Genomic DNA, 25,130 nt, shown 5'->3' with positions numbered 1-25,130 from the left:
AGGGCAACCACTAAAATTTAGTAAAAGAATGAATGAATAACTTTCCAACAGGGAAAATTGAAATGAAAAAACTTAAATCTGAAGTCAAGAAAGTTGAGAAAAGAAATATAGAATAGGTGACTAGTAGCAAACACAAAATAAGATGTAGAAATAAAATCCAATGTATTAGCAACTATAAAGAAACCAAAGATTTTTAGACTAGATGAAAAATGAAAATTCAGCTATTTGCTGTTTATAAAAGACATGTCTAAAACATAAGGGTACAGAAAGGTGAAGGTAAAATAATAGAAAAAGATAAATGGGTGATTACAAACTAAAAGCTGTCACTATTAACATCAAAAACTAAAAGCTGGCAATATTGATATCAGATGAAATAGACTTTAAATGTCAAAAGCATTTTTTAGAGATAAAAGAAGGTCATATTGGTTCAAAAGTTTGAACTCATCAGAGAAAAACCTTTTGTGGTTTTTAAACATGGTCTCAATATATATTACGCAAAACACGGTCTCTAATACGTGGTCTCAACATATATTATGCAAAAATTGAGAGAACTACAATGGGAAACATATTCCCAGTGATTTTTTTTTTTTTTTTTTTTTTTTTTTTTGCTATACCGCATGGCTTGTGGGATCTTAGTTCCCCAACCAGGGATTGAACCTGGGCCCTCGGCAGTGACAGCATGGAATCCTAACCATTGGACCACCAGGGAATTCCCTTCCTAGTGATATTTTAATATACTTCATCAGTACTTGATAAAGAGGGGAAAAGGTCAGCTACCACATACAAGATTTGAGCAATACAGTTAGTAAGTTTGAGCTGATAGACATGTGAAGGTCATTGCATCTCAAAACTGCAGAATACACATTATTTTCAAACACACATAGAACATTATAAAAAGTGACCTCAAACTATGTCATCAAGCAAGTCTTAACAGCAAACAATGATTGGTATCATCCAGACCAGATCTGTGACCACAGTGCAGTTAAGCTAGAAACTGATAACAAAAGATGACTATGAATAATTACAGAAATATATTTCAAAATGACCCTTGGATCAAAGAAGTTGCAGTGGAAATCAGAACATATTTTTAACTGAATGATAACAAAAATATTTTGGGTCAAGACTTGGGGTGGGGATAAGCAGCTAAAGCATGTATAAATGCTTATATTAGAAAAGAAGAAAGCCTGAAAATTAGCTAGATGTTGAAGTTGAAGATTTAGAAAAAGATGCAAAATAGACCCAGAGAAAATAGCTGGAAGGAAATAATAATAATTCCATATTATTCAATGGAGAGGATCAAAAATGATACAGTTTGGCTCTTGGTAAAAGTTAGTAATGTTGATGAAAACCTGGTGAGGCCAATTTCAAAAGAAGAGGAGAGAGGCACAATATTCCTAAACAATATTAGGAGTGGAAAAGCAGATGTTGTAGATAGTAAAAAAAATTATGAAATACATTATGCTAAAACATTTGAAAGCTTAGAGGAAGTGAATACCTTTCTAGACAAGTATAACTTATTAAAACTAAATTAGAAAAAATAGGCTGAATAATTCTATAATTTTTAAATTAAATAAACCATTAGTCAAATATTTCTCTATAAAGGAAGGTCTAGGTTTAGATGGGTTTATGAGCAAGTTCTACCAAGCACTCAAGGAAAAAATAATTTCAAACTTGCATAAATCATTCCAGGGAATAGAAACATATTTTTTGAAGCTGTGATAACCTCAGTATAAAAACTTGTCAAGAGCAATATGAGAAATGGAAATTATAGGCCAGACTTACTTAGAAATATACATGTAACAATCATAAAACCTGAGCAGGCCAAATCTAGCAATGTGTTAAAAAGATAAATCCAATTTGTTCACAATGCATTATCTTGGGATTGCAGGGTTGATTTAACATTAGAAAATTCATATTAACAGATTAATGGAGACATATCTTATGATCTAAGTAGATGCAGAGAAAATGTCTTATAATGCTTAATATCAAATTATGCAAAAAGCTGTTCAGAAAATCAGAATAGAGGCAGTTTTCTTAACGTAAAGAATATTTACAAATAACCTATGGCAAACATTACACTTAGTGGTAAAATATTAAAAGCATGTTGTTTCTTAAGATCAAGATCCATTATTCTATGCAATACTGCTTTTGATGGTTGATATCATACTGTATCCTATTTTTTCACATAGCATCATATCATGAGCATTTTCCATGTTCACTTACAAAGTTTTTGCAGAACACAATTGTTAATATCTAACCTACAGTTAATGCTACCCCAGTAGCTGACTATTTAGTGCTCTAAATTCTTCTGCATCATAAAAAATGATGCAGTGAATATTTTTTGTGTATACATTTTTGTATCTTTAAAGATTTCTTTTTGATATATTTCCAGCAGCTGAATTACTGAACCAAAAGGTATGAACTCTTTCAAGCACTGGATACATATTATTATATACTTGAAACCAGCCCTTTCACATGAAGCATCCATGTGTCTTTGGAGGGTGATTGTATCTCACTGCTCAACTTAGCTCAGAGCATTTTCAGCTCCTGATGGCTTAAAGAAAACACACCGGGAACTTGGGGTTTAGTGGTGTCCCCTGTGAGCCTTAAAAAATGAACAAAGTACCCTTTTATTTCTTTCCCTGTGTGTACATAGCTGGGAGGGGGCTAGCTGTGGAATTAGGCTGTTTGCAGAGCCCTTTAACAACCAGTTTGGCAGTGCTTGGAAACCTGTGGGAAGTGGGGGAGGGAGCTTATGAAGGGGGAGGGGAGGATAGTGACCTACCATCTGCGGAGTGGAGTGGGGCCCCTCTGACCAGGGCCTTCTGACCCAGGCATCTGAGCTGCTTTAGAACCTGTTAGACTAGGCCTGGTCCAGGGGACAGGAGCCGTGGGCCCTCCCATCCCATCCCTGCGCTGTGTAAGTCTCTTGATTTGTTTGTCTTAAAATTAGGGGAGAAATGAGAGAAGAGCAGCTGTCTTTGAAATCTTAGCTTTTAACTGGACTGAGTTTGAATTCTCAACCATTAGAGAGACCTTGGTGCAGAAATTCCCAAACGGGTTGTGTCAGAGGCTGTGAGGTGTAGGACACAGTTTGGGGACTTTCCCCCTCTGCCTTCCTCTTTCTAAGCACTTCCTGTTTTATGAATATTGCTGTCAGAGCATATTAGTTACGTCTTTTGTCTCTCAGCAAGGCTTAAGGAGAAGGAAATCACTTCTCCATATGAGTTAAAGGGTATACTAATGGGAATTAACTCTGTGGTTTTTCAGGGCTATTTTAATTTATAATTACAGCTGAATGATGGGGATATTAGTCGGGGGTAGGGGTTGCTCATAGTCCTTATTAATGTAGAATATTAAGTTTGGAAGCTCTGAGAGAGCATCTCATTCACCACGACTCGTCTTTTGTTCCAAAGATGAGGCAGCCCGAGCACAGGGGAGTGAAGAGATTTACCTGACACTGTTTAGTCAGAGGGCGGACTGGGCTGCAACTCTGGCCTCTTGACATCCAGTCAGACATTTTCCCATTGTTCCTTGATGCCTTACTGCATCCCATGAAACAGTTACTCCTTTTCCAACAGCAGGGTGAGTTTATGCATTGTTCTAATTTCTGGCTATAGCCTTCCTCCCTGTTGTTAGCAATTTGGAAAGCACATGAACCTCTCAGATAGTTTTCACAATGATTTCTGGCTCGAAAATTTGGCCTTGGTGTTTCTGAGCTTGGTCCAAATAGCTCACTCAAATTTCATTGCAAAGAAACCTCCCACCATTTGATTCTCAAAGAACTGACACTTTGCTTGGATCCCCTCCAGTCTGTATACTCCAAAGTCTCCTGGCTGGAGGGACAAGGTAGGTATATTTTGAATAAGTAGTGTTTCATTTAGTCATCTCTTCTCCTTCTTCTGTCTCTTCCCCTTCACTAACCCATAGTGGAGTTGGATTGAGTGGTGGAGGTGAGAAGAATTAACCTTGTATATTATGAGTAATACAACTCTAGGTTTTTTCCATAGGGAAGGAGTATCAGGGAGGAAACACGGCTGGACAGAGTGTAGCCCTGGGACTGGGACAGTGGATTTGGAGTCAGAAGACATGAATTTGCAACCTACTATTTCCTATTAGCCTCTTTGAACTCATGCTTAATGATGCATGACTTATAGGACTATTGTAAGGATCATTTTTTTAAAAATACAAGATAGAAATGGAAATATTGTATGAACCATAAAATGATTTACAAATAATATATTATTTTTAAGAAAGAAAGAATATAAAGGAGTGGGAGTGGGAGTATTGGTTTTTATGGAAGAGGGGTGCCAGAGAAGAATTGGCTGTGGTAGTAGCAGTCACAGTAGGTGAAGAGGTGGAGATAGCGTGTAGTAACAAATCCCTGTACTTAAAAAAAAAATGTGTGTGTGTGTGTGTATATATACACATACATACGCATATATGAATATATTCCCCCTTCCCCAAAGTTCTCTTTTAAGATTCTCCTATTCTTCCTTTTCCTTTGTTAGAACTCTGATTTCCATATATGAACTTGAATAGTTTGTCTTTTATTAAGCCATTTAAGTGGCTTGAGCAGATTTGTAGTGTCCCATAAAACTCATGTTAAAGCAGTGATATAGATTTGCCTCACATGTAAAAACAGTTAAGAGAATTCTAAAGAAGAAAAGATTTCAGGGTTTGCTCTGCTTAAATACACCTTCAAGGTGTGTGAGGGAATCCTTTACTACCAGAACAAAGGACTTGAATGCAGCATATCCCTAGGGAAAGCCCAAGTAAATATGGAGTCATATTTTGAAACTCAGAGGACCAGCTAAAAAACCTGGCTCAAGGTCCCCCAGTGAGTCAATTGTTAGAGATGAAACCAAAAAAGAGAGCTCATGACTGCCCAGTGGGCTCTCTTTACTCTGCTTTGCTGACATACTTCATCAGTCAGAACTCTTTGGTTGCAAGTGACAGTAAACCCAACTCAATATGGCTTAAACAAAACTAAACAAAGCAAGGAAGGGAATGTACTGGCTCATTTAAAAAGTACAGGGGGCTTCACTGGTGGCACAGTGGTTGAGAGTCCGCCTGCCGATGCAGGGGACACGAGTTTGTGCCCCGGTCCGGGAAGATCCCACATGCCACGGAGCGGCTGGGCCCGTGAGCCATGGCCGCTGAGCCTGCGCGTCCAGAGCCTGTGCTCTGCGACGGGAGAAGCCACAACAGTGAGAGGCCCACATACTGCAAAAAAATAAAATAAAAATAAAAAGTACAGGGAGAGATCTGGCTTCAGTTGTGCCTTAAATGATACCAGTAGGACCAAGTTTATCTTCATTCCTCTGGGTTGAATCCAGTCTCACATAGATTTTTTTCTTCTCTTGTAGTAACAAAATGGCTGCCAGGAGTTCTAGGTTTCTAGGCTTCACAGCCTCACAACCTTGAGTCCAACAGAAAAGAAAGTTTTTTTTTCTCCAACAGTTCAGACAGACATCCATGCCTGACTCTCAGTGGTCCGAATTAGTGGGCCGTGTGCACCATCTGTACTAGTATGGCCTGGTGGAGGCAGTGCTCAGCTTTGTCAGACCTAAACCATGTCCCCATCTGAATTGTGATGGAGCTGACACCAGCTAAGTCTCATGGAAAGAAAGTGGGAGAAGGTGTCTCCTAGATGAAAACCAGAGGAAGCAGGGGGACAACCAGTAGGTGGCTGCCACTGTGTGTTTTTTCTTAGGGGACTTTAGTTAAAATGAGTGGGTGTTGCTGTGAAGGATTTCTCTTTCCTTTGTGGAGTTTTAAATGCATTGACAAATGCTAATTAATCAAAATCGTTCCTGCTTTTCTTAGTGAAAAGTGTCCTCGAATTTCTAATATTTTCTTTCTTCATGGTGTCCTGCCGCCACAGGTTTATGTCTGGTCTGTAGTTTGACACTGGCAACTTTGGTCATGTATCTATAGAAAAAAGTGGCAAAAATAAAGAAATGTGGAATGATTATAAAAGTTACTAATCGCTTATAAAAGGGGCTTAGGGGGGCTTTCCTGGTGGCGCAGTGGTTGGGAGTCCTCCTGCCAATGCAGGGGACAAGGGTTCAGGCCCTGGTCCGGGAAGATCCCACATGCTGCGGAGCAGCTAGGCCCGTGCACCACAGCTCCTGAGCCTGTGCTCTGGAGCCCGCGAGCCACGGCTGCTGAGCCCGCGTGCCACGGCTGCTGGGGCCCACGCGCCTGGAGCCCGTGCTCCACGGCGGGAGAGGCCACCATAGTGAGGGACCCAGGCACCGCAGCAAGGAGTGGACCCCGCTCTCCGCAACTAGAAGAAAGCCCATGAGCAGCAACGAGGACCCAACACAGTCAAAAATAAATAAATAAAATAAATAAACTTTTTAAAAAATGGGCTTAGGAACATTTCAACTTTTTAGATATTTTTAGTTCGTCTGATGAATCCTCTGCATACTTGCTTGGCTTCTTTTATTTCTTGTTGCTTTAGAGTTTATGGAGTTTGGAGGTTTTGAGTAGAGCTGATTACAATTTCTTTTTCGAATCACATATGTATTCTGTAGAAGTATGTTTATTGATATGGCTAGAATGTCACAATATATTAGTAAGTTATGTGAAAAAAAAAAAAAGGCTTCAAATTAATAGGATCTAGTTTGTTTAAAAAAAAGACCACAGTGTCCATGGTAGTTGTCTTTGGGTGGTAAGTGATATCACTATATAAGGTTTTTTTTTTTTTTTTTTTTTTTTTTTTAGCTTTTCTGCATGTTTCAAGTTCTAAAAATGGATAAAAAGAAATTGTTAAAGATAAATAAAATACATACATATAGCATTTCCTATAACTTTACCGTCCACCAAAAAAGTTCCTATTAACCTTGTTCTGAAGGCAGAATTTGAAACTAGTCTTAATAATGAGTTGTTTCTCTACCCGATGTTCCTAGTCACTGTCAGTTATTAATTTTTTACAAGGATTGGGGATCTGTATGTTCTATAAAGAGTTCCAAATGTAACATATATTAAATAGCAAATATTAAATCAATGAAAGTATATTTTAGTGGATATCTTCACCCATTATGTTCACACAAATGGGATCATGAAACACTCAAAAGATCCCTGCTTTGGTACTGCTGAGCCTGGGGTTCCTGCCAGCTTTCTCGAATAGCTAGCTAGCAGTGCTATCTTGCAAGTTACACCTACTTTCTGGGCCTCAGTTTCCTTCTGGCTACACCATGTGAGGTTTGTCTGAGCTCGTTTCTAAGGTCCCTTTCAGTTGCTTCCCCTTAGTGAGTGCTGGGCCGCTGGTTCATCTAAATCTGGTTGTGGCTGAGATTGGCTTTATTGCACAGCTGTCTCTTCCCCTGCCTCAGCCCTACTGACTCCATTCATTACCTCCACCTCCAGTATCTCTCAATTTTGAAATCATTTGCTGTGATCCTGGAGGCCAGAATGGGCACTTCCTTCCTTCAGTCTCAGACTGGAGGGAATCCAGGAAATGGGGCATAGAACGAGAACGTCACTGATGTTTACCAAGGGCCTGTAGTGTGTGCACAGCTCAGGTCTGGCACTCAGGAGTGGCTTACTGTCTGCCCTTCAGCAGCAAACAGATGCCAGGGTGGGTAAGACATGCCAGTGATTAACCAAAATAGGGGGCACACAGCCTGGAGACCATAGGGTTCAATTACTTATACCTTTGTGTTCTAGTTCAGCCATTTAAACTGAGTCCCCTCTTCTTAAAAACACCTACCCAGAAGAGTTTGTAATCCAAAGGTACGATTTCAAGTGCCACTGCTGCTTTTTCCTAGCAGGATGGGTGAGTCACGGACTCTAACATCCTCTTCTCTCCTTTCATCTGGTTAAAAGGAAGGGCCAAATGAGAGTCAGGTATGTGCTTATGTTATGTTAACTATACACAAAAGCACCTTATTCTTTCATCTTCTGATTCCACTAACCTTCTTCCTTGGATTGAGAATGAACAGAGAGGGCAAAATAAAGAATGACACATGAGAAGCAACCTAAGTGTCCATCGACAGATGATTGGATAAAGAAGATGTGGCACATATATACAATGGAATATTACTCAGCCATAAAAAGAAACAAAATTGAGTTATTTGTAGTAAGGTGGATGGACCTAGAGTCTGTCATACAGAGTGAAGTAAGTCAGAAAGAGAAAAACAAATACCGTATGCTAACACATATATATGGAATCTAAAAAAAAAAATGGTTCTGAAGAACCTAGGGGCAGGACAGGAATAAAGATGCAGACGTAGAGAAGACTTGAGGACACGAGGAGGCGGAAGGGTAAGCTGGGACAAAGTGAGAGAGTAACAATGACATGTATATACTACCAAATGTAAAATAGACAGCTAGTGGGAAGCACCTGCATAGCACAGGGAGATCAGCTGGTGCTTTGTGACCACCTAGAGGGGTGAGATAGAGAGGCTGGGAGGGAGACACGAGAGGGAGGGGATATGGGGATATATGTATACATATAGCTGATTCACTTTGTTGTACAGCAGAAACTAACATAACATTGTAAAACAATTATACTCCAATAAAGATGTTAAAAAAAAGAATGACACATGAAACCATAAGATCAAGTTAGTAAGGAAAAGTTAGCATGAATGCAGACAGTTCTTAATTCTGTGTAACCTAAAATATTTTTTTTTGTAAAATATTTCTAATATAAATCATGAATATACTTTTGTAGGAAATAGTTACTACTGATATTACTGAAAATTATTTCCAATTCTTGAAAAGTATTCTTATTAAAAACGTCTTCAAAATCGAATACATGAATATAAGTATAAATAAATGCATAAAAAAGACTGGAATGATTCACACCAAGCAAAAGTGGTCATTCCAGGAGAGAGACATGAAATGAGGGAGGAGGGGATTTTCAATGAAAAAATTTTTTTCAAGTTTCAGTATTGAGTTTTTTTAAAACTGAGCATATCTAACTGTATAACTAAAATACTTTTTGAAAGAAATCCTTGTAGTATGGAGTACTGGGTGGGGAGGGGGCAGGGAGGGTTGTCTCCGTAATCACCTGTTTTCTATCTTATTTTACAGTTGGTTCCGTAAGTGATTGTATCTTGGCGTGATGGGACTCACCCTCAGCCCGAGGGAGTGGGAGAAGCAGCCAGATTTAGCCAGGGGGGTGGGGTAAGAAGAAGGTGGGGGTCAGGTCTCCTGGAGCCCGAGAAAAGGTAGGATAGGTTACAGTTAGGGGAGGGAGGAAATGAGGCTTAGGGAGCCAAGGAGAAGCTCTGGCGAAAGCTTTAGGAACCTACACCAATTGTGGTTCCATTAATGAATAGGCACAGCTCTGATCATTTATTGTTTTCAGTACTGACTCCATCCTGGAGTCCCTTTACAAAAGTCTAGATTGCTTTAATAGGACAGATGACAAATTGTTTCCCACCTGTGGATTTTCCTTCATGTCAGCCTTGCTTGGTTTTGCCTGGCTTTATTCTGTGACCAGAAAAGAAGATGGAATTCTGAAAAGTTGCTTTAGCCAAATCCTGTGAACAAAGGGAGCCTTGTTCGGGGTTATGCACACTAGCTTTTGGAGGAGTCTAATTCATCAGCTGGCATCTCTACTTTTCAAGTCCTTGCTCTGGTGTTTCTCTGTCCGTGGAGGGGCAAGCCTTCTGGAGGAGCAGGCCTGCTGCTTGTTCACCCGGCTCTGGTTACAGGGGGCAGAGGCAGGCCCTAGGGGCCCTAAATGGACACCCATAGTGAGTCCAAGAGAGGGAGGCAGGCTTTGTTACTGTGTTTGCCTGGCCCATGGCTACATGGATGCCATTATAATTTCTAAGATTTCCCTGGATTGATCAGGTATGCAGTCCACCAGACTGGTGCTGACACAAAAGTTGGAAACTGGGAATGACAGTCACCCTCCTGTTAGTCTCCTCCCCGCTTGCAACTGAGATTTCCTGAAAAGCTACTAACACTGACTGGTTTGAGTCCTGGCTGAGTGTGGGCGAAGCCTGGAGCACATAAACCAGTTCTGAAACTTGTTCTCCATTGGTGGATTGATTTTTCCCCCCAGGACAGCGGTAACTTTGAGCCCCGTAAGGTGCTATTAGAAAAAGCTCCTGTTGTGGTACGTTAAGTGACCTTCTATCCAGTGGGAAGACTTGTGGGAATTTCTTGGAGCCTGGGGCATTCCAGCTCCCCACGTGGAGAAGGTGTGAGGCCTGCGTGCCGCCCGCTAAGGCCCGGGGACTAACGGCGGCGTCAGGAGGCCAGCGTGAGCGTGTGGCTTCCGCCTTCTTCATTTTTTTTTTTTGTTTTTTTGCGGTACGCAGGCCTCTCACTGTTGTGGCCTCTCCCGTTGTGGAGCACAGGCTCCGGACGCGCAGGCTCAGCGGCCATGGCTCACAGGCCCAGCCGCTCCGCAGCATGTGGGATCCTCCCGGACCGGGGTACGAACCCGTGTCCCCTGAATCGGCAGGCGGACTCTCAACCACTGCGCCACCAGGGAAGCCCCGCTTTCTTCATTTTTGTCTCCTTTCGTTTCCCTTGACAGAGCAATTTGGTTTTGATGCTGTGCCAGAAATCTTCTGACAATGAGTTACTGGAACTTGGAGAAAAGGAACTGTGTGCAGTACCGCAGGCATTTTCTGGTGGACAACAGTCTGTTTCACGGTGAGTTGCCTTTTCTACTCCTGTAGGCGGACCTTTTGTTTCTGAGAGCACTTTTATTCCAGCACTCTGGATGCATATGTGGTATGATTGTTGGGTTGAACCAAGAGCCTGAGTTAACATGTTGATGAAAAATTACCCAAGAATCCCCACTGGACTCATTCTGCAGAGTTGCAAGCTGTGTGCCGCCCCTCAGCAACCATAACAGCATCTTTACTTTCTGCCTCTCAGGTTAGTTTATGTCAGTGCCTTTCCTCTTCTACACTGTCAACTCCAGTAATATCCCTTTCCGATGTTTGAAATTGGGGGAGCTAGACCCATAGGTAGTGCTCGGTTAATATCGGTGGATCATCAATCAGGGCTTATAACCAGCATGGTGTGTGCCTTCTATTAGGCTCCATATAAAAACAGAGCAGGTGAGGGCACTTAACCATAACTATCAGGGTGGATGACTGCAGCTGTAAATCAGAGAATAATCAACATTAGTCATTTTCATGGCAAACTAAGATGAATTGCCTTTACCCTGCTGGCATATTTGTTTTGTGATATACAGCCAGGGATAAGCTCTGTCAATCCTGATATCAGGATGCCCTTGAGTGAAATTTACTTAAGAGTCAGAGATTCATGTGTTGGTAGAATTTTTTGGAGTAATCTCCATTAAGAGCTGGTGGAATTTTAGAGGGGAGAGAGAGATTTCATGAGAAGTGGAGTGCTGCTGAACAGAATCCTTGATCTAAGCTGCCTTCAACTTTCTAAGTTTGGTTTTTCTTCCCCAGTTTAGTACAGACTTACTGTTTTTTTGTTTTTTGTTTTTTTTTGCTTTAGATTAAGTTTAAAATAACAAACTTAACCCTACTTACTTTGTTAAAGCACATTTTACAATGTTTTTTCACGTTCATTATGCCACCTCACTATCGGACTTTACTCTGTAGAGGATGCCTTCATTTACAGGTCAAGAAAGGGAATCAGAGATGAAATGACCAGCCCAAGTTGGCATAGCCAGTTATTAACAAGGTCAGATCTAAAATTCTAGCCTCTACCCTTCCAGGCTGGCTCTCGTGGCATTGCAGTGGCGACAGACTCTTAGCAAAGGAGACTAAGATATGGTGACTTAACACGCTGGCACTGAGTTCTGCTTTGTTTTAATGTGAACCTCATCTAAGGACCCTGTTCGTTGCTTCATCTCTCACACAGTGTTTGCTGTGTGGTGCTTTCTGTTACAAATTTACTTGTATTAAAAAAAAAAAAGAATAAATATGATAAAGAAACACAGGAGTTAGAAAAATTAGCTTTATTTTTTCCAAGTTTTGTGCCAATTTTGAAAAAGTTCAGATTTTATTCATTCATTATTTTAGAATACCTTTGTCCAGGGATCTCAAAGCCTATAACAACTTAAAAACAATTTCCTATGTATTGTTACAGCTGTGTTACCACTTAGTGAATTACTGTATTGCTGATAGTTTTGCTGAGGGCTTGAGGAACATGATCCTATTGAATCCTTTCAACACCTTTGCGATAGTTATTATTCATCCCATTTTATGGATGGGGAAACAGAGGTTTGGGGAGGTTGTTGAAGTGGTGATCTAAAATCAAACTCATATCTGCTTAACTCCAAAACCCCACTATTTTTTTCCAGGCTGCAACTCCATTTTAATAGAAAAATTAACACTCTGAGAAGTTTAAGTTCTATTCAACAGTATTCGCTCTGCTATTAACTAGCCATGTCTGATCTTGACCACGTTATATAATCCTTCAGGATCTCAGTTTTCTCCTCGGTGAAATGAGTGTGCTGGTCTCGATGATTTTTTAGATTCTTCCTAGTACTAGTCCCTGAGATTCCATTGAAGTATTTCTGAGAATTACAGTTGCTGTATGATTTCGTGAGCTATCTTGTCTCTGAACATGAGATTCACAAGAGGGCAGTAGAATACTTAAAATATGAATTGGTTACTTACGTTGAAGAATTACTCATTTGAGAAGATTTAGAGAAATCAAATCTTCCCAAGATTAAAAGGACTAAAGCCAGTTAGAATTATGATTCTGTTCGTTTATAATAAAGCAGTAGCTTTAAGTATTTTTGATAGTTAAAATATCATTTTGGATCTCTATGCCAAAGGATATGTAATTCAGGAAAGAATGATGCCTCTGCTCTTCCACTGTATTTACTTCTGCAGAAAAGTAATGTCTGTGAAGACAGGAATTTATTTAACTTTATGGAGGATTGTGAGGAGTCTTGGTATATTTTAAGCCAAGGGAGCACTAGTGATAACATCTTTGTAGATGATTTCTGAACATTTATGAGAAAAGATAGGGGACAGGACATGTTGAGTTAGAAAGGTCAGATTTCTTTTAGAGGGGCTTCTCCTGGTCTGCTGGTAACTCTCCTTACATAACCAAATCAAGCCAAACAAAAAGAAACAAAACCCCTTCCATTATAAACAGAAAAGAACCATTTCCTCTGCAAGATAATAGACTTTTAGAATATGCAGACTCAGATGTGCAAATTGTGCTAGCCAGACTTAGGCAGTATTCCCAGGAGAAAGGAACCACCTTAAAATGAGGACTAGGTGGGCAGTAGGGGGTCATTAAAAGTAAAAATAAAAATGTAATGTTTGTGTACTATTTCACAGTTCATAAAGCACATTCATAGCCTCCCTTTCTGAGTATAGAGGAGGTAGGTTCTCATTGGAAACAATGTAGAAAATTACCCACAATCTCACAACCCAAAGAGTAACACTAATTGTCTGTTTCTATCCGGTCTTTTATCTCCTCTCATCTTCGCAACAATCCTGATGTAGGAATGGAATACCTGGAAAAGGTAGGAAACGGTGGGTACTAGGCAACAGAAATGAGCTGGTTGAATTAACTTAATTCTGTGTCAGTGAGGAGAGGACCCCTGGTAGGTATTATGATGAGCTGTTTTTGTATTTCCCACTTGTCTGGCCTTTGCCCAGATTTTTAGGGAATCTTGAATCCAAAGGGATTTTGAGCCTATCCAAGAAGGCAATTGCCAGAGGTTTTCTCTAGCTGGCTTTTGTTTGAACATGTTTGATATAGAGAAAAAACTTGGGCAAAGAATAATTTGTGTAGTATGAACCTTGCTTTAATGGCTTATATTTTCATGAATTATTTTTATTTGAAAATTACCTGTACCCTCAGCTCTTTCTCTTGGCTGTTGTGAATTGCAGCATTTTTTTTTCTGACCTGGGACACATATTCTTAAACCTGTTATCAGTGTGTTTACAATTTATATATATCCAATTTCTAATGCACATAAGCTTTTTTCAAACATTTGATTTCCTACTTGGAGGTAACTTAATTTTTGTTTTCATGCATTGCTAGTTATAATTGTGATGTTGGAAAAATTGTGAGGTTGGAAAAAATTGTGATGCTGCTTTCCTGTAAGTTATATGGTATCACCCCTACTTACTATATTGAAATTTATTTCTGTTGCTCTAATGTTGTTATATGAATGTTTCTGAATGACCAAGGCAAATCTAGACTAGAAAGGTTTTGAATTGAATTACGAGTGTCTCTTACTATCTAGGGATAAAATTAAGGATAGTTCTGGTAGTAAATATTTATGTAGTATGTCTTTTTAAAAAGTGCCTTATATGTACTTTGACTTTGCCTCACAACAAACTTCTAATCAAACTAATTAATTTAGTTTATTAAATAATTAGTTTTTAGCCAGCCTCCCCTTCCTGGCCAGAGGCCTAATTGGTGATGTAGCGCAGAAACTGGACTGCCAGTTTGTAAAGGAAAGTAGGCTTGAATTAGATCCCAGAGACTAGTTCTAGCTCCATTTTTATGACTCACTTGTGTAGCCTTTGTCACCTAGGTGACCCTCAGTTTCCCTATTTCTAAAATGAGGGTTTTTCCAGATTCCAAAGTTCCCTTCTAGCAGCAACGTTGTGGTCTCTGTGTAGTCAAACAGGATGTGTGGTGAACGGGAGTGTCCTACAGGCCAGAACATGGGAAGAGAGGGCTGACAAGATGGCAATGAAGAGGAGTAAGATTCTTGTTTGATTGTAAACTTTGTAGTTACATTTGCATTGGCAAAAAGCTGCATTTCCCTTTAGGTGTGTATGTGCGTGCGTGTGTGTGTGTCGTGTGTAGGGTTGTTCTTGAGTCCCTCCCAAACATGGAGAGACCAGTAGCTAGGACTGACAAGCTTTCAGGACAAATGTCATTATACTCAAAGAAGAAGAGTGGAGAAGTTCTCACTGGAATTCCATCCTCATTGTAAAAAAGAAGAATGCCAGATCTGGCCTGGTAAATATGAAAGGAGAAGGAAATTATGCATGAATTTCAGTTCTCATTAATTTAGGCCAGTTTATTAGCAAGGTATGACTTTGGCAGGCTGCCTGCTTTAGCAGTTTGGGGCATTACTAGATTTTTTATCAGAGTGTCATTTCTTTACTGAGTCAAAGCCTAGCTTTTCCAGCCAATGACTGTATATACATCCTCTTCTAGGTCCAGAAAAATACCAGCGTACAGAGAATTCCTACTAATGCAATGATAGTCAAGATATTGTGAACATCATTAAGATCAAAAGTATTATCTCTTGGAGGAACACTGCATGGAAAAAATTTCAGAGACAGTTGAGAGAAAGTATATATATAAAAAAAAAAGATAGGCCTTAAAGGGAGAGAATGTACTTGAGTCATTTAAATGATATAATAGAACTAATTCTGGAAGCAGCCTTGCCCAGAAGTTTCCTCTTTAGCCCCACACTCAAGTCTCCCCCTCCCCCCTCCACAGCCACCAGGCAGAAAGCACAGAGGGCAAGTATACTTTCAGGTCTGTGATGTTCAGGGGCATCTCTCGAACATGCCAGAGGCAGTGCAGGCTCAGCAAAGGGAGCAAGGCCTGTCCCAGGTGTGGCATCTTGCAGGGGCCACCCTCCCTCTGGGTTGCTTTGGATGAGTTGTTCCTTTGGGACTAAGTTTCCATGTCAGCAAAATGCTTCAATTTAGGACAAATGACCTCTAAACGTCTTCCTAAGTGGTAAAATTTCAAGAAATTCTTGTTTCTCCACTTCCCCTCCTCAGGCCACTTTTAAACAGAGGCCAGCTGGGGAATTTGCAGTGAATTAACTGACCACATTGATTCATGTACTTCTTCCCTTGCCCGAGACAAATTAGAGCCAGCCATTTAGGCCTTACAAACGTAGATACTTATATCTAGTTAGAACACAAACTTTAACGTGAGCTAGTATGAAACAATCTTATTCTATAACTTTCTGGGAACATGTGTTCTTCCTTCATCCCTTGGAGACAGAGAAAATTGTCAAGGAAAGTCTCAGTGAAATGCTATTTATATCAAAATCCAAAGTTCATTTCCTTTTTTTTTTTTTTCTTTTCTTGGTCTTTCTCCATGATGACCAAACTGGTTTATTGAACGTTCTCAACTTAGTGTAGCATATAAACAAAATTGTTTTATTTTTCACCAATTACTACTTTAAAAAATACTCTTTGCAACATCTTGGGCAGATTCTATTACTTTCTGGCTATTTTTGGTTACTGAGGGTCTAATCCAGTTTAAAAGGTTAATCTCAAACTCATCTAAATCCCATCTTCTCCCTTACCTGCAGCGTGGGCCTGACCTGTCTGTCAGGAGTTGGGAAGTCGGGGGGTGGGGGGGGGGGTGGGGGGGTGGGGAGGGCGTTCATTTGGCTCTGCTATAGTTCTCCTTGAAGAGGAATTCAAGGCCTAGATCCTCAGATTTTGGTACAAGGAAGAGAGATGGGGGAAAGCAAAGGTCTTTGAGCTGCATCCCGGCCAGTTTGTATGTTAGTGGCAGTGAGATGATCAAGACTCTCTCTCCTGTTCCATCTTCTGTGGATGTTTGGTTTCACCCTGACCCCACTCTGTCACCAAGGACTCTGCAGAGAGGACCCGCTGACTCCCTTCAGCCCCACCTATTGTCCATTTCCTTTTTTTTTTTTTTTTTTATTTCTTCCGTACGCGGGCCTCTCACTGTTGTGGCCCCTCCCGTTGCAGAGCACAGGCTCCGGAGGCGCCGGCTCAGCGGCCATGGCTCACGGGCCCAGCAGCTCCCCGGCATGTGGGATCTTCCCAGACCGGGGCACGAACCCGTGTCCCCTGCATCGGCAGGCGGGCTCTCAACCACTGCGCCACCAGGGAAGCCCCCCATTGTCCATTTCTTATTCCCTCTGGCTGAAGCCTGGCTGCCCTTGCCCTGAGGACTCTTGGGCAACTGCCTGGTCCCTGCCTTTTCTCTCATCTCCATGTTTCTGCACATGGAGTTCTGCAGGCTGCTGCAGGCTGTGGAGGATGGGCTGCTTATGAAGTTGCTCCTGTCCTCCTCCCAGACCTACTGATCTCAATCTCTCTGTTTCTTCTCACGCTGTTATGGGGGCTACTCCCACAAGACTTAGGAAGCCTCTGAATTATTCTTTTGTAGCTCTTCCCCTGCTTGTCTCTGGGAATGAGGGGCGCTCCGATTTTAATCCTCAGGGTACTGTTTGTGCCACTCCAGGTACTTAGACTGTACACATAACAGGGACTCAGGTCATGTGATTTTGAATGGATGGAATCCCACCCTCTTTACCCCTGCCAGTTCTCCTTGGACCTCTCTAGAGCCGCTCCAGGCTGGTCCTTGTCCCTGAACATTTTGGATTAGAGAGACTTCCTTTCCCCAAAGGTACTAGTGTTCTTTATTGTGCTTGCTTCTTGCAAGGTTGTGTAGCTGGATTGATTAGAGCCAAGCAACGATCTAGATTTATAAAAATCCATGGTGAGATGTCTCGGCCTCTTTTCCCCATCGGGAATCTAATTTGATGGGATTTTGCTGACAAAAGAGAGCCCACTGTGTTCTCTTTTGTCATGCTTTCCGTGTTGAGGTCATTCACATTCTGTAATGATGGAGGGCATAAAAAGATCCCGGTGGAATGCGTAGCAAAATGGCAAATTGAAGATCTGGATACCTGGGAAGCCCAGATGGATGAGAAGTTAACAGTGGTCAGTCTTTGAAGCTTTAGCTTTAGTCGTTGTTTGAAACAAGACTGTTGTGTTAAGTGATATCTTTGGCTGGCCTTTCCTGATAGACTCTCAAATTCTCTCAAACCTATGGCCATTGGGAGTCCAGTCAAGCAGAAGGGCCCTTGATTATTTTATTCCTTTATGCTTGGGAATACCAATGTTCTGGTTACTAAGTTAGAAGAAATATATCTAATAAACAGTCAATGTTTCCTTCAGATTTGCAGGCTTCTCACGTTTTAAGTGGTTACTTAAGAGAATTATGTCCCCTTAGACCTGTGTTACAAATTTAAGCCTTTGTTCTTTAAGCTGCATTTTCATAATTATAATTAATTTTCCTCTGCTCTCTCATTTTCCCAGTTGTCTTTTCTACTCTGTGCCTAATGTATGCACAGAGATTGATGGGAGGATGAAATGTCTTTCCACGGGTAGATTCAGGGTTCTTCCAGAGCAGCATAATTATTTAATTTAGTTATACAAAAGATCCAGATTTTTTTCTTGGACCACAGTAATAATTATTAGTGATTATATTTGTAATCACAAAACCCTCTTTTCTCCCATCTATCAAAACAAAGATTAAAAATTCCAGTTTGGTCCTTTACACTGTGTATATGAAAAGTCATCCCAGTGGACCTGTGATAGTTTATATATTTTTAGGGCTCATTCCTTTCAGCAGGTATATTTGGGGTTGTTACAGATGCAAACTGTTGGTTTCAAAGGGATAGTCAGATTTTTAAAAAATTTAAAGCCCATAACCTAGTGTGTTTTTCACCCATTCCAGCAGCTTCAACTCCCATCTATGTGCCGATAGCTCCCAACAGTGTATTCCTGGCTTAGCACCATACCCAGTTGTCCATCCTCCTACCTGACAGCTCCACTGATGCCTGCAGGTCCTCAGACTCAGCATGTCTGGAGCAGAATTCCCTCTTCCGCACTGGTACCAGGCTGCCTTGCCAGCCTTATCTCTTGCTTCCCCTCCCTCTTTGCACCACAGCTACACTGACCTTCCCGTTCCTTGCCCACAAAACTTAGCCCTTCTTTGCTTAGCTGGCTGCTACCCCATCCTTCAGACCCCAGAATAAGGGTCCCCTCTGCAGAGAAGCTTACACTGACTTCCCAGACGGGGTCAGTTCCCTTTTTATGCTCTCCTATCACCCTGCATTGCTGCCTCATTGCATTATCACTGTTGTAATAAAACAATTAATTTTGTGATAACCAGTTTAATTTTTGTCCTCCTTGTACTTCTAAGTTCCAGGGGAGCAGAGACTGTTCTCACTCGTATCTCCAGTACATAGTAGAGTGCATTGCATATGCTCATCTTAATTACAGTGGAGATAAGAACCACCTACTGTTTCATTATTTTTGCACTCTCAAGTTTGGCCTTTAATCTTTTTTCTTAAATTAATTTTTATTGGAGTATAGTTGATTTACAATGTTGTGTTAGTTTCTGCTGTACAGCAAAGTGAATCAGTTATACATATACATATATCCACTCTTTTTCAGATTCTTTTCCCATATAGGTCATTACACAATATTGAGTAGAGTTCCCTGTGCTATACAGTAGGCCCTTGTTGATTTTCTATTTAATATATAGTAGTGTATATATGTCAATCCCAATCTCCCAATTTATCCCTCCCCCCAACCTTGATAACCATAAGTTTGTTTTCTACATCTGTGACTCTATTTCTGTTTTGTAAATAGGTTCATTTGTACCATGTTTTTAGATTCCACATATAAACTATATCATGATATTTGTCTTTCTCTGTCTGAATTCCTTCACTTAATACGATAATCTCTAGGTCCATCCATTGCTGCAAATTACATTATTTCATTCTTTTCTATGGCTGAGTAATATTCCATTCTCTCTATATACCACATCTTCTTTATCCATTCCTCTATTGATAGACATTTAGGTTGCTTCCATGCCCTGGCTATTGTAAATAGTGCTGCAATGAATATTGGGGTACATGTATCTTTTCAAATTATGCTTTTCTCTGGATATTTGCCCAGGAGTGGGATTGCTGGATCATATGGTAGCTCTATTTTTAGTTTTTTAAGGGACCTCCATACCGTTCTCCATAGTGGCTGTACCGATTTACATTCCCACCAACAGTGCAAGAGGTTTCCCTTTTCTCCACACCCTCTCCAGCATTTATTGTTTGTAGGATTTTTGACTTTGGCCATTCTGACTGGTGTGAGGTGACACCTCATTGTATTGCATTTCTCTGATAATCAGTGACGTTGAGCATCTTTTCATGTGCCTCTTGGCCTTTCATCTTTGTGCTGTGGAATGCATCAGTTCCTTGGCTGCAGACCCTCTTCTTCCCTTCACTCATGCTTTTGCCTTGGAGAACAAAAGAATACACCTAAACCATTCCTTCCTGAGATTGAGAAGGGAAAGTCCACTTTGCTGAGAATCCTAGTGTGCTTTAGAAAAGATGATTACAAATGTATAATGCCTCAAAGTGGAAAAGGACAAACCCATTTCTTTAAAAGAATTTCTTAGACTTTTTGAATTCATTTAATAATACTTTCCAGGGCTTCCCTGGTGGCGCAGTGGTTGAGAGTCCGCCTGCCGATGCAGGGGACACAGGTTCGTGCCCTGGTCCAGGAAGATCCCACGTGCCGCGGAGCGGCTGGGCCTGTGAGCCGTGGCCGCTGAGCCTGCGCGTCCGGAGCCTGTGCTCCACAACGGGAGAGGGCACAACAGTGAGAGGCCTGCGTATCGCAAAAATAAATAAATAAATAATACTTTCCAGAATTTCCATGTTGGTTATATATGGGTTTATTTTATTTAACTCTGAAAATGGAGGTTTTGCCTGTTAAAATAACCCTGTTAATAAAAGATGTTTAATTGCAGTATTTTGCATACTATTAAAATTCTCTGCTGCTTGAGTCTGAAAATCTTCAGGCACAGAAGTGAGTTGTCATCTGTAGGGTAATTCTTACCCCAGAGAGCAGAATAGACCTGCACCAAAACAAAAGCACCAGCTTTCTCAGTAAGAGAGGAGGAAAGGAGGCCTGGGGGTGCATGAAGAGAATAATCAAACAGCTTCTTTAAAAGTTAAGAAGATGCACTTTTATTTCAGATTTATAAACAAGAAAAATGGTGAGCATCTAAGCCTTTCATCTAAAAATCTCAAGCAAGGGCTTCCCTGGTGGCGCAGTGGTTGAGAGTCTGCCTGCCGATGCAGGGGACACGGGTTCGTGCCCCGGTCCGGGAAGATCCCACATGCCGCAGAGCGGCTGGGCCCATGAGCCATGGCCGCTGAGACTGCGCGTCTGGAGCCTGTGCTCTGCAACGGGAGGGGCCACAACAGTGAGAGGCCCACGTACCGCAAAAACAAACAAACAAAAAAAAACAAACATAAAAATCTCAAGCAACAGGAGAGTACATTTCTGACTTCTAGGTAACAAAGTTACCCCAAGAATAATACCTACTTGGGTAGAATAAATGTAGAATCTGTGAAAACATTTTTTGTCTAATTTTCTCTTGCCAATATTCCTTTCTTGGTCAGCATATGTGACTGACATATAACAGTGATCTCAGAACTTCTTGTATTTAAATGTAGAAGGTGGTGACTTATTCCCAATTAAAAGGGAGAACAGTGCACACATTTATAGTTTAGTGTTCTATTTTATTCCTTGGCAACTTGAAATTGAATATCAATACATATCCACAAATGACCATTTTTTGAAATTATACCAGTGTCAGAATTTCAATACCTTTCAGCAGAGGCTTATCTCTAGAGGCTTGTATTAATTAACTCTTTTAGCCAGTGGTTCCCAGCCTTGGTTGCATGTTGGAATCACCTGGGGGTATTGAAAAAACTGTTGTGTGGGTCCCAGCCCAGAGGTTCTGATTAATTGGTCTGGGTTATGGCTAGGGCCTGGGGGAATTTTTAGAACTCTGCAGGTAATTCCAGTGGGCAACCAATTAGATTCTGGTGTGTTGAATACTCGAGACTTAAGGTGGCAAATACATATTCTCTCAGCGGAACTATAGAATTCATGAATTTGATAATGGTTATTTTTCTGTGATGATAGACTATTTTATACTGAATCTTAAAGGCATGGGAAGGGGGGACATCTCATAAGAATATGGATGCAAGTATGTGTTTGAACATAGAAGCAGAAAATGTAGAAGTCATTTATGCTTGGTATTGTATGGATGCTGGTTTTCTATAACTTTTTTTTCACTTAATTTTTTTTCTGATAGCAATACAAGTTCACCATTGAAAAGTTGGAGAGTATAGAAAAGACTAAAGAAATAGGAAGAAATAATCTATAATCTCAGTATGTGTTTCAAGTCTGTACTTTCTTAAAGTGATTTAAAAACCAAAGACTGGGCTTCCCTGGTGGGGCAGTGGTTGAGAGTCTGCCTGCCGAAGCAGGGAACACGGGTTCGTGCCCTAGTCCGGGAAGATCCCACATGCCGGGGAGCGGCTGGGCCCGTGAGCCATGGCCGCTGAGCCTGCGCGTCCGGAGCCTGTGCTCCGCAACGGGAGAGGCCACAAGAGTGAGAGGCCCGCGTACCGCAAAAAAAAACCCAAAAAAACCTCAAAGACTAAGTAGTGATTCTTTATTTTTAAAATAATTAATTAATTTATTTAGGCTGCATTGGGTCTTCGTTGCTACGCGTGGGTTTTCTTTAGTTGCTATGATCGGGGGCTACTCTTCATTGTGGTGCGCGGACTTCTCATTGCGGTGACTTCTCTTGTTTCGGAGCTCGGGTTCTAGGCATGCCCGCTTTAGTAGTTGTGTCCCCCGGGCTCACTAGTTGTGGTGCACGGGTTTAGTTGCTCCGCGGCACGTGGGATCTTCCCAGACCAGGGATTGGACCCGTGTCCCCTGCACTGGCAGGAGGATTCTTAACCACTGCACCACCAGGGAAGTCCTAAGTAGTGATTCTTAACTCTAGTTATACATTAGCATCTGCTGGGGTGCTTAAAAAATACTGGTGGTTGGGTTCTACCCGATCCTACTTAAATCATCTCTAGGCGGGTGGGGGTGGGTGCCTGTGTGTTCATCCTTTTATTCCTTATATCTGTGTCTTTCTGTTTAACTTCAGGTGATTTTGATGCACTGTGAGGGGTGAGAATCACCGGGCTAAAATTGTTGACTTACTAAAATATTGATCTAATCAGTAAACTAAATCGAATTAGTTTACTGATTTAGAACAGTATGTAATTATTTGCTAGTTTGAGCAAAAGTGATGTATGAAACTCTTGATTTTATGCAGAGGAGTGGGAGGGGCAAGTGATATGCTCACCTTCATATGGTCATTTTCTTCCAACAGATTTATTTCATATTCCTTTTAATATCATGCTTTCTTAGTGCCCTTTAAGTATGACTTGTCTTAACATTACAGCTGATATATTTGTTGCATGATACAAATATATATCTTTTAGGCTTAACTGACCTCACAGGGTTATCCATGGCCTCCTGATGGTAAACAGAAATACTTTGGGAAGATTCTTAACAACAGGAAGCAGAATGTATTAAGTGTTTTGTTTGTTTGTTTGTTTGTTTGTGGTACACGGGCCTCTCACTGTTGTGGCCTCTCCCATTGCGGAGCACAGGCTCCAGACGTGCAGGCTCAGCGGCCATGTCTCATGGGCCCAGCCGCTCCACGGCATGTGGGATCTTCCCTGACCAGGACACGGACCCGTGTCCCCTGCATCTGCGGGCGGACTCTCAACCACTGCGCCACCTGGGAAGCCCAAGTGTTTTGTTTTGATTAATCTGTACAGTTCACAACAGGATAATTTAAAGGATGGATGCAGAAATAAATATGAAACACAGGAATTGGGAGAACAGTACCATCATTTGGAGTACATCAGATTAATCTTGAGTATTATTAGAATTGTGTTTGTCTATCTACCCTGGAAAACTAAGGCAAACTTTGTCAGCCCCTGTAGACATATGTTCTGCCTTCATCACTTCACATGTGAGAAGACTGATTCTCAGTGTCCCTGTGTTATTCCTAGAAGTTCAGAGTTGTGAAGGAAAAATCTTGTCTTCTTAGATCACTCTTGTTTTGCCTGATAGTTCCTTCTTTGCACATTGGAGTCATATGGGGAACACAAAGAGGAATTTGGGGTCAATGTTAAGATAACTAAGTTTAGACCTTGTCAGGAGGAATCGGTGGATTCTGTATTCCAGTATTCTTGGGGCACCATCAGGAAATGTTAGGGCTGATGCTGAATCAAGGTTATCATTAGGCCTGGTGATGCTGGTTGCTTTACTAGCATTATCTCTTTTAAAAAAATTTTATTGAAGATTTACAATGTTGTGTTAATTTCTGCTGTACAGCAAAGTGACTCAGTTATAAATATATATATTCTTTTTCATATTCTTTTCCATTGTGGTTTATCACAGGATATTGAATATAGTTCCCTGTGCTATACAATAGGACCTTGTTGTTTATCCATCCTATATATAATAGTTTGCATCCAGAGTTATCTCTTTTAAGTCTTTCATCAGGACAGTTTTAGGGATGAAACTCAGAGAGGTAAACATTTTGCCAAAAACCACGTTATGGTGTTCAAACCCAGGTTTGTCATACTCTAAAATCCAGAGTTTTTCCACTATTGTGACACAATGATGTATTACACGAAGTTTTTTCTTTTAAAGCAGTTCGGATTTGGGGATGGGTAGGATGGATTCGAATGTTTTTTTTTTTTTTTTTGCGGTACGTGGGCCTCTCACTGTTGTGGCCTCTCCCCTTGCAGAGCACAGGCTCTGGACGTGCAGGCTCAGCAGCCATGGCTCACGGGCCCAGCCGCTCTGTGGCATGTGGGATCTTCCCGGACTGGGGCACGAACCCGTGTCCCCTGCATCGGCAGGCAGACTCTCAACCACTGCGCCACCAGGGAAGCCCGGATTCGAATGTTTTAAAAGAACTTCAGACCTTTTAGAGGTCACTAGAGAACTCCACAGAAACACCATGGTGAGCTGTCCTCAGGATGAGAAGGGAGCTTAGGGAACTGGGGTAGGGGCTGAGAGCTGGTATCTGCTGGAGTGGTCCCTGGGAGCTTGTTAGAAATGCAGACTCACAGCCCCACCTGGGACCTGCTGAATTGGAATCTGCATTTTCCCCAGATCTCCAGGTGATGGAGTATACAGTAAAGTGTTGGCAGTGCTGCTCTGAGAGACCCACTGGGCTTGGGTGTGAGTCCTCATGAGTGAGGGATTAGTCCTTATTCTTCAAGGAACTGGTGGAAGAGGAATGGGGTTAGAGGGAAGAGAATAACTCCCACAAACCAACACATTTAGAGGATGGAAACTTGTGTATATAGTTAAGGATGTAAGCAACACCCTGGTCTGCAGTGTGCATGGCATAGCAGAACTAGAAAGGACTTGAGAAGCCATCTGATTGGGGAATTCTGAACAGAACCTCTAGCTAGGCTTCAGGAAGCTGTGAAATCTCTGAAAATATCATTCCAAACACTCTGTGTATATATGCGTATACATTTGTTCATCCCCCTCCTATGAACAAAG

General features: G+C 41.3%; 1 protein-coding gene across 1 annotated transcript in view; it reads left to right on the top strand.

The window, feature by feature from the left end:
• Window positions 1–25,130, top strand: part of PLCH1 (phospholipase C eta 1) — a 236,210-nt gene that overhangs the window by 16,953 nt on the left and 194,127 nt on the right. Inside the window, exon 2 of the mRNA XM_060099970.1 lies at window positions 10,508–10,626. Within this exon, the coding sequence (XP_059955953.1) occupies window positions 10,548–10,626 (79 nt within the window). The 5' untranslated portion in view covers window positions 10,508–10,547. The remainder of the gene's footprint in view (window positions 1–10,507; window positions 10,627–25,130) is intronic.

Source organism: Mesoplodon densirostris, chromosome 5 (assembly GCF_025265405.1).
Source record: "Mesoplodon densirostris isolate mMesDen1 chromosome 5, mMesDen1 primary haplotype, whole genome shotgun sequence".
Taxonomy (NCBI): domain Eukaryota; kingdom Metazoa; phylum Chordata; class Mammalia; order Artiodactyla; family Ziphiidae; genus Mesoplodon; species Mesoplodon densirostris.
Note: the sequence above shows the minus strand (reverse complement) of the source record. Positions and strands in the feature narration are given on the sequence as shown.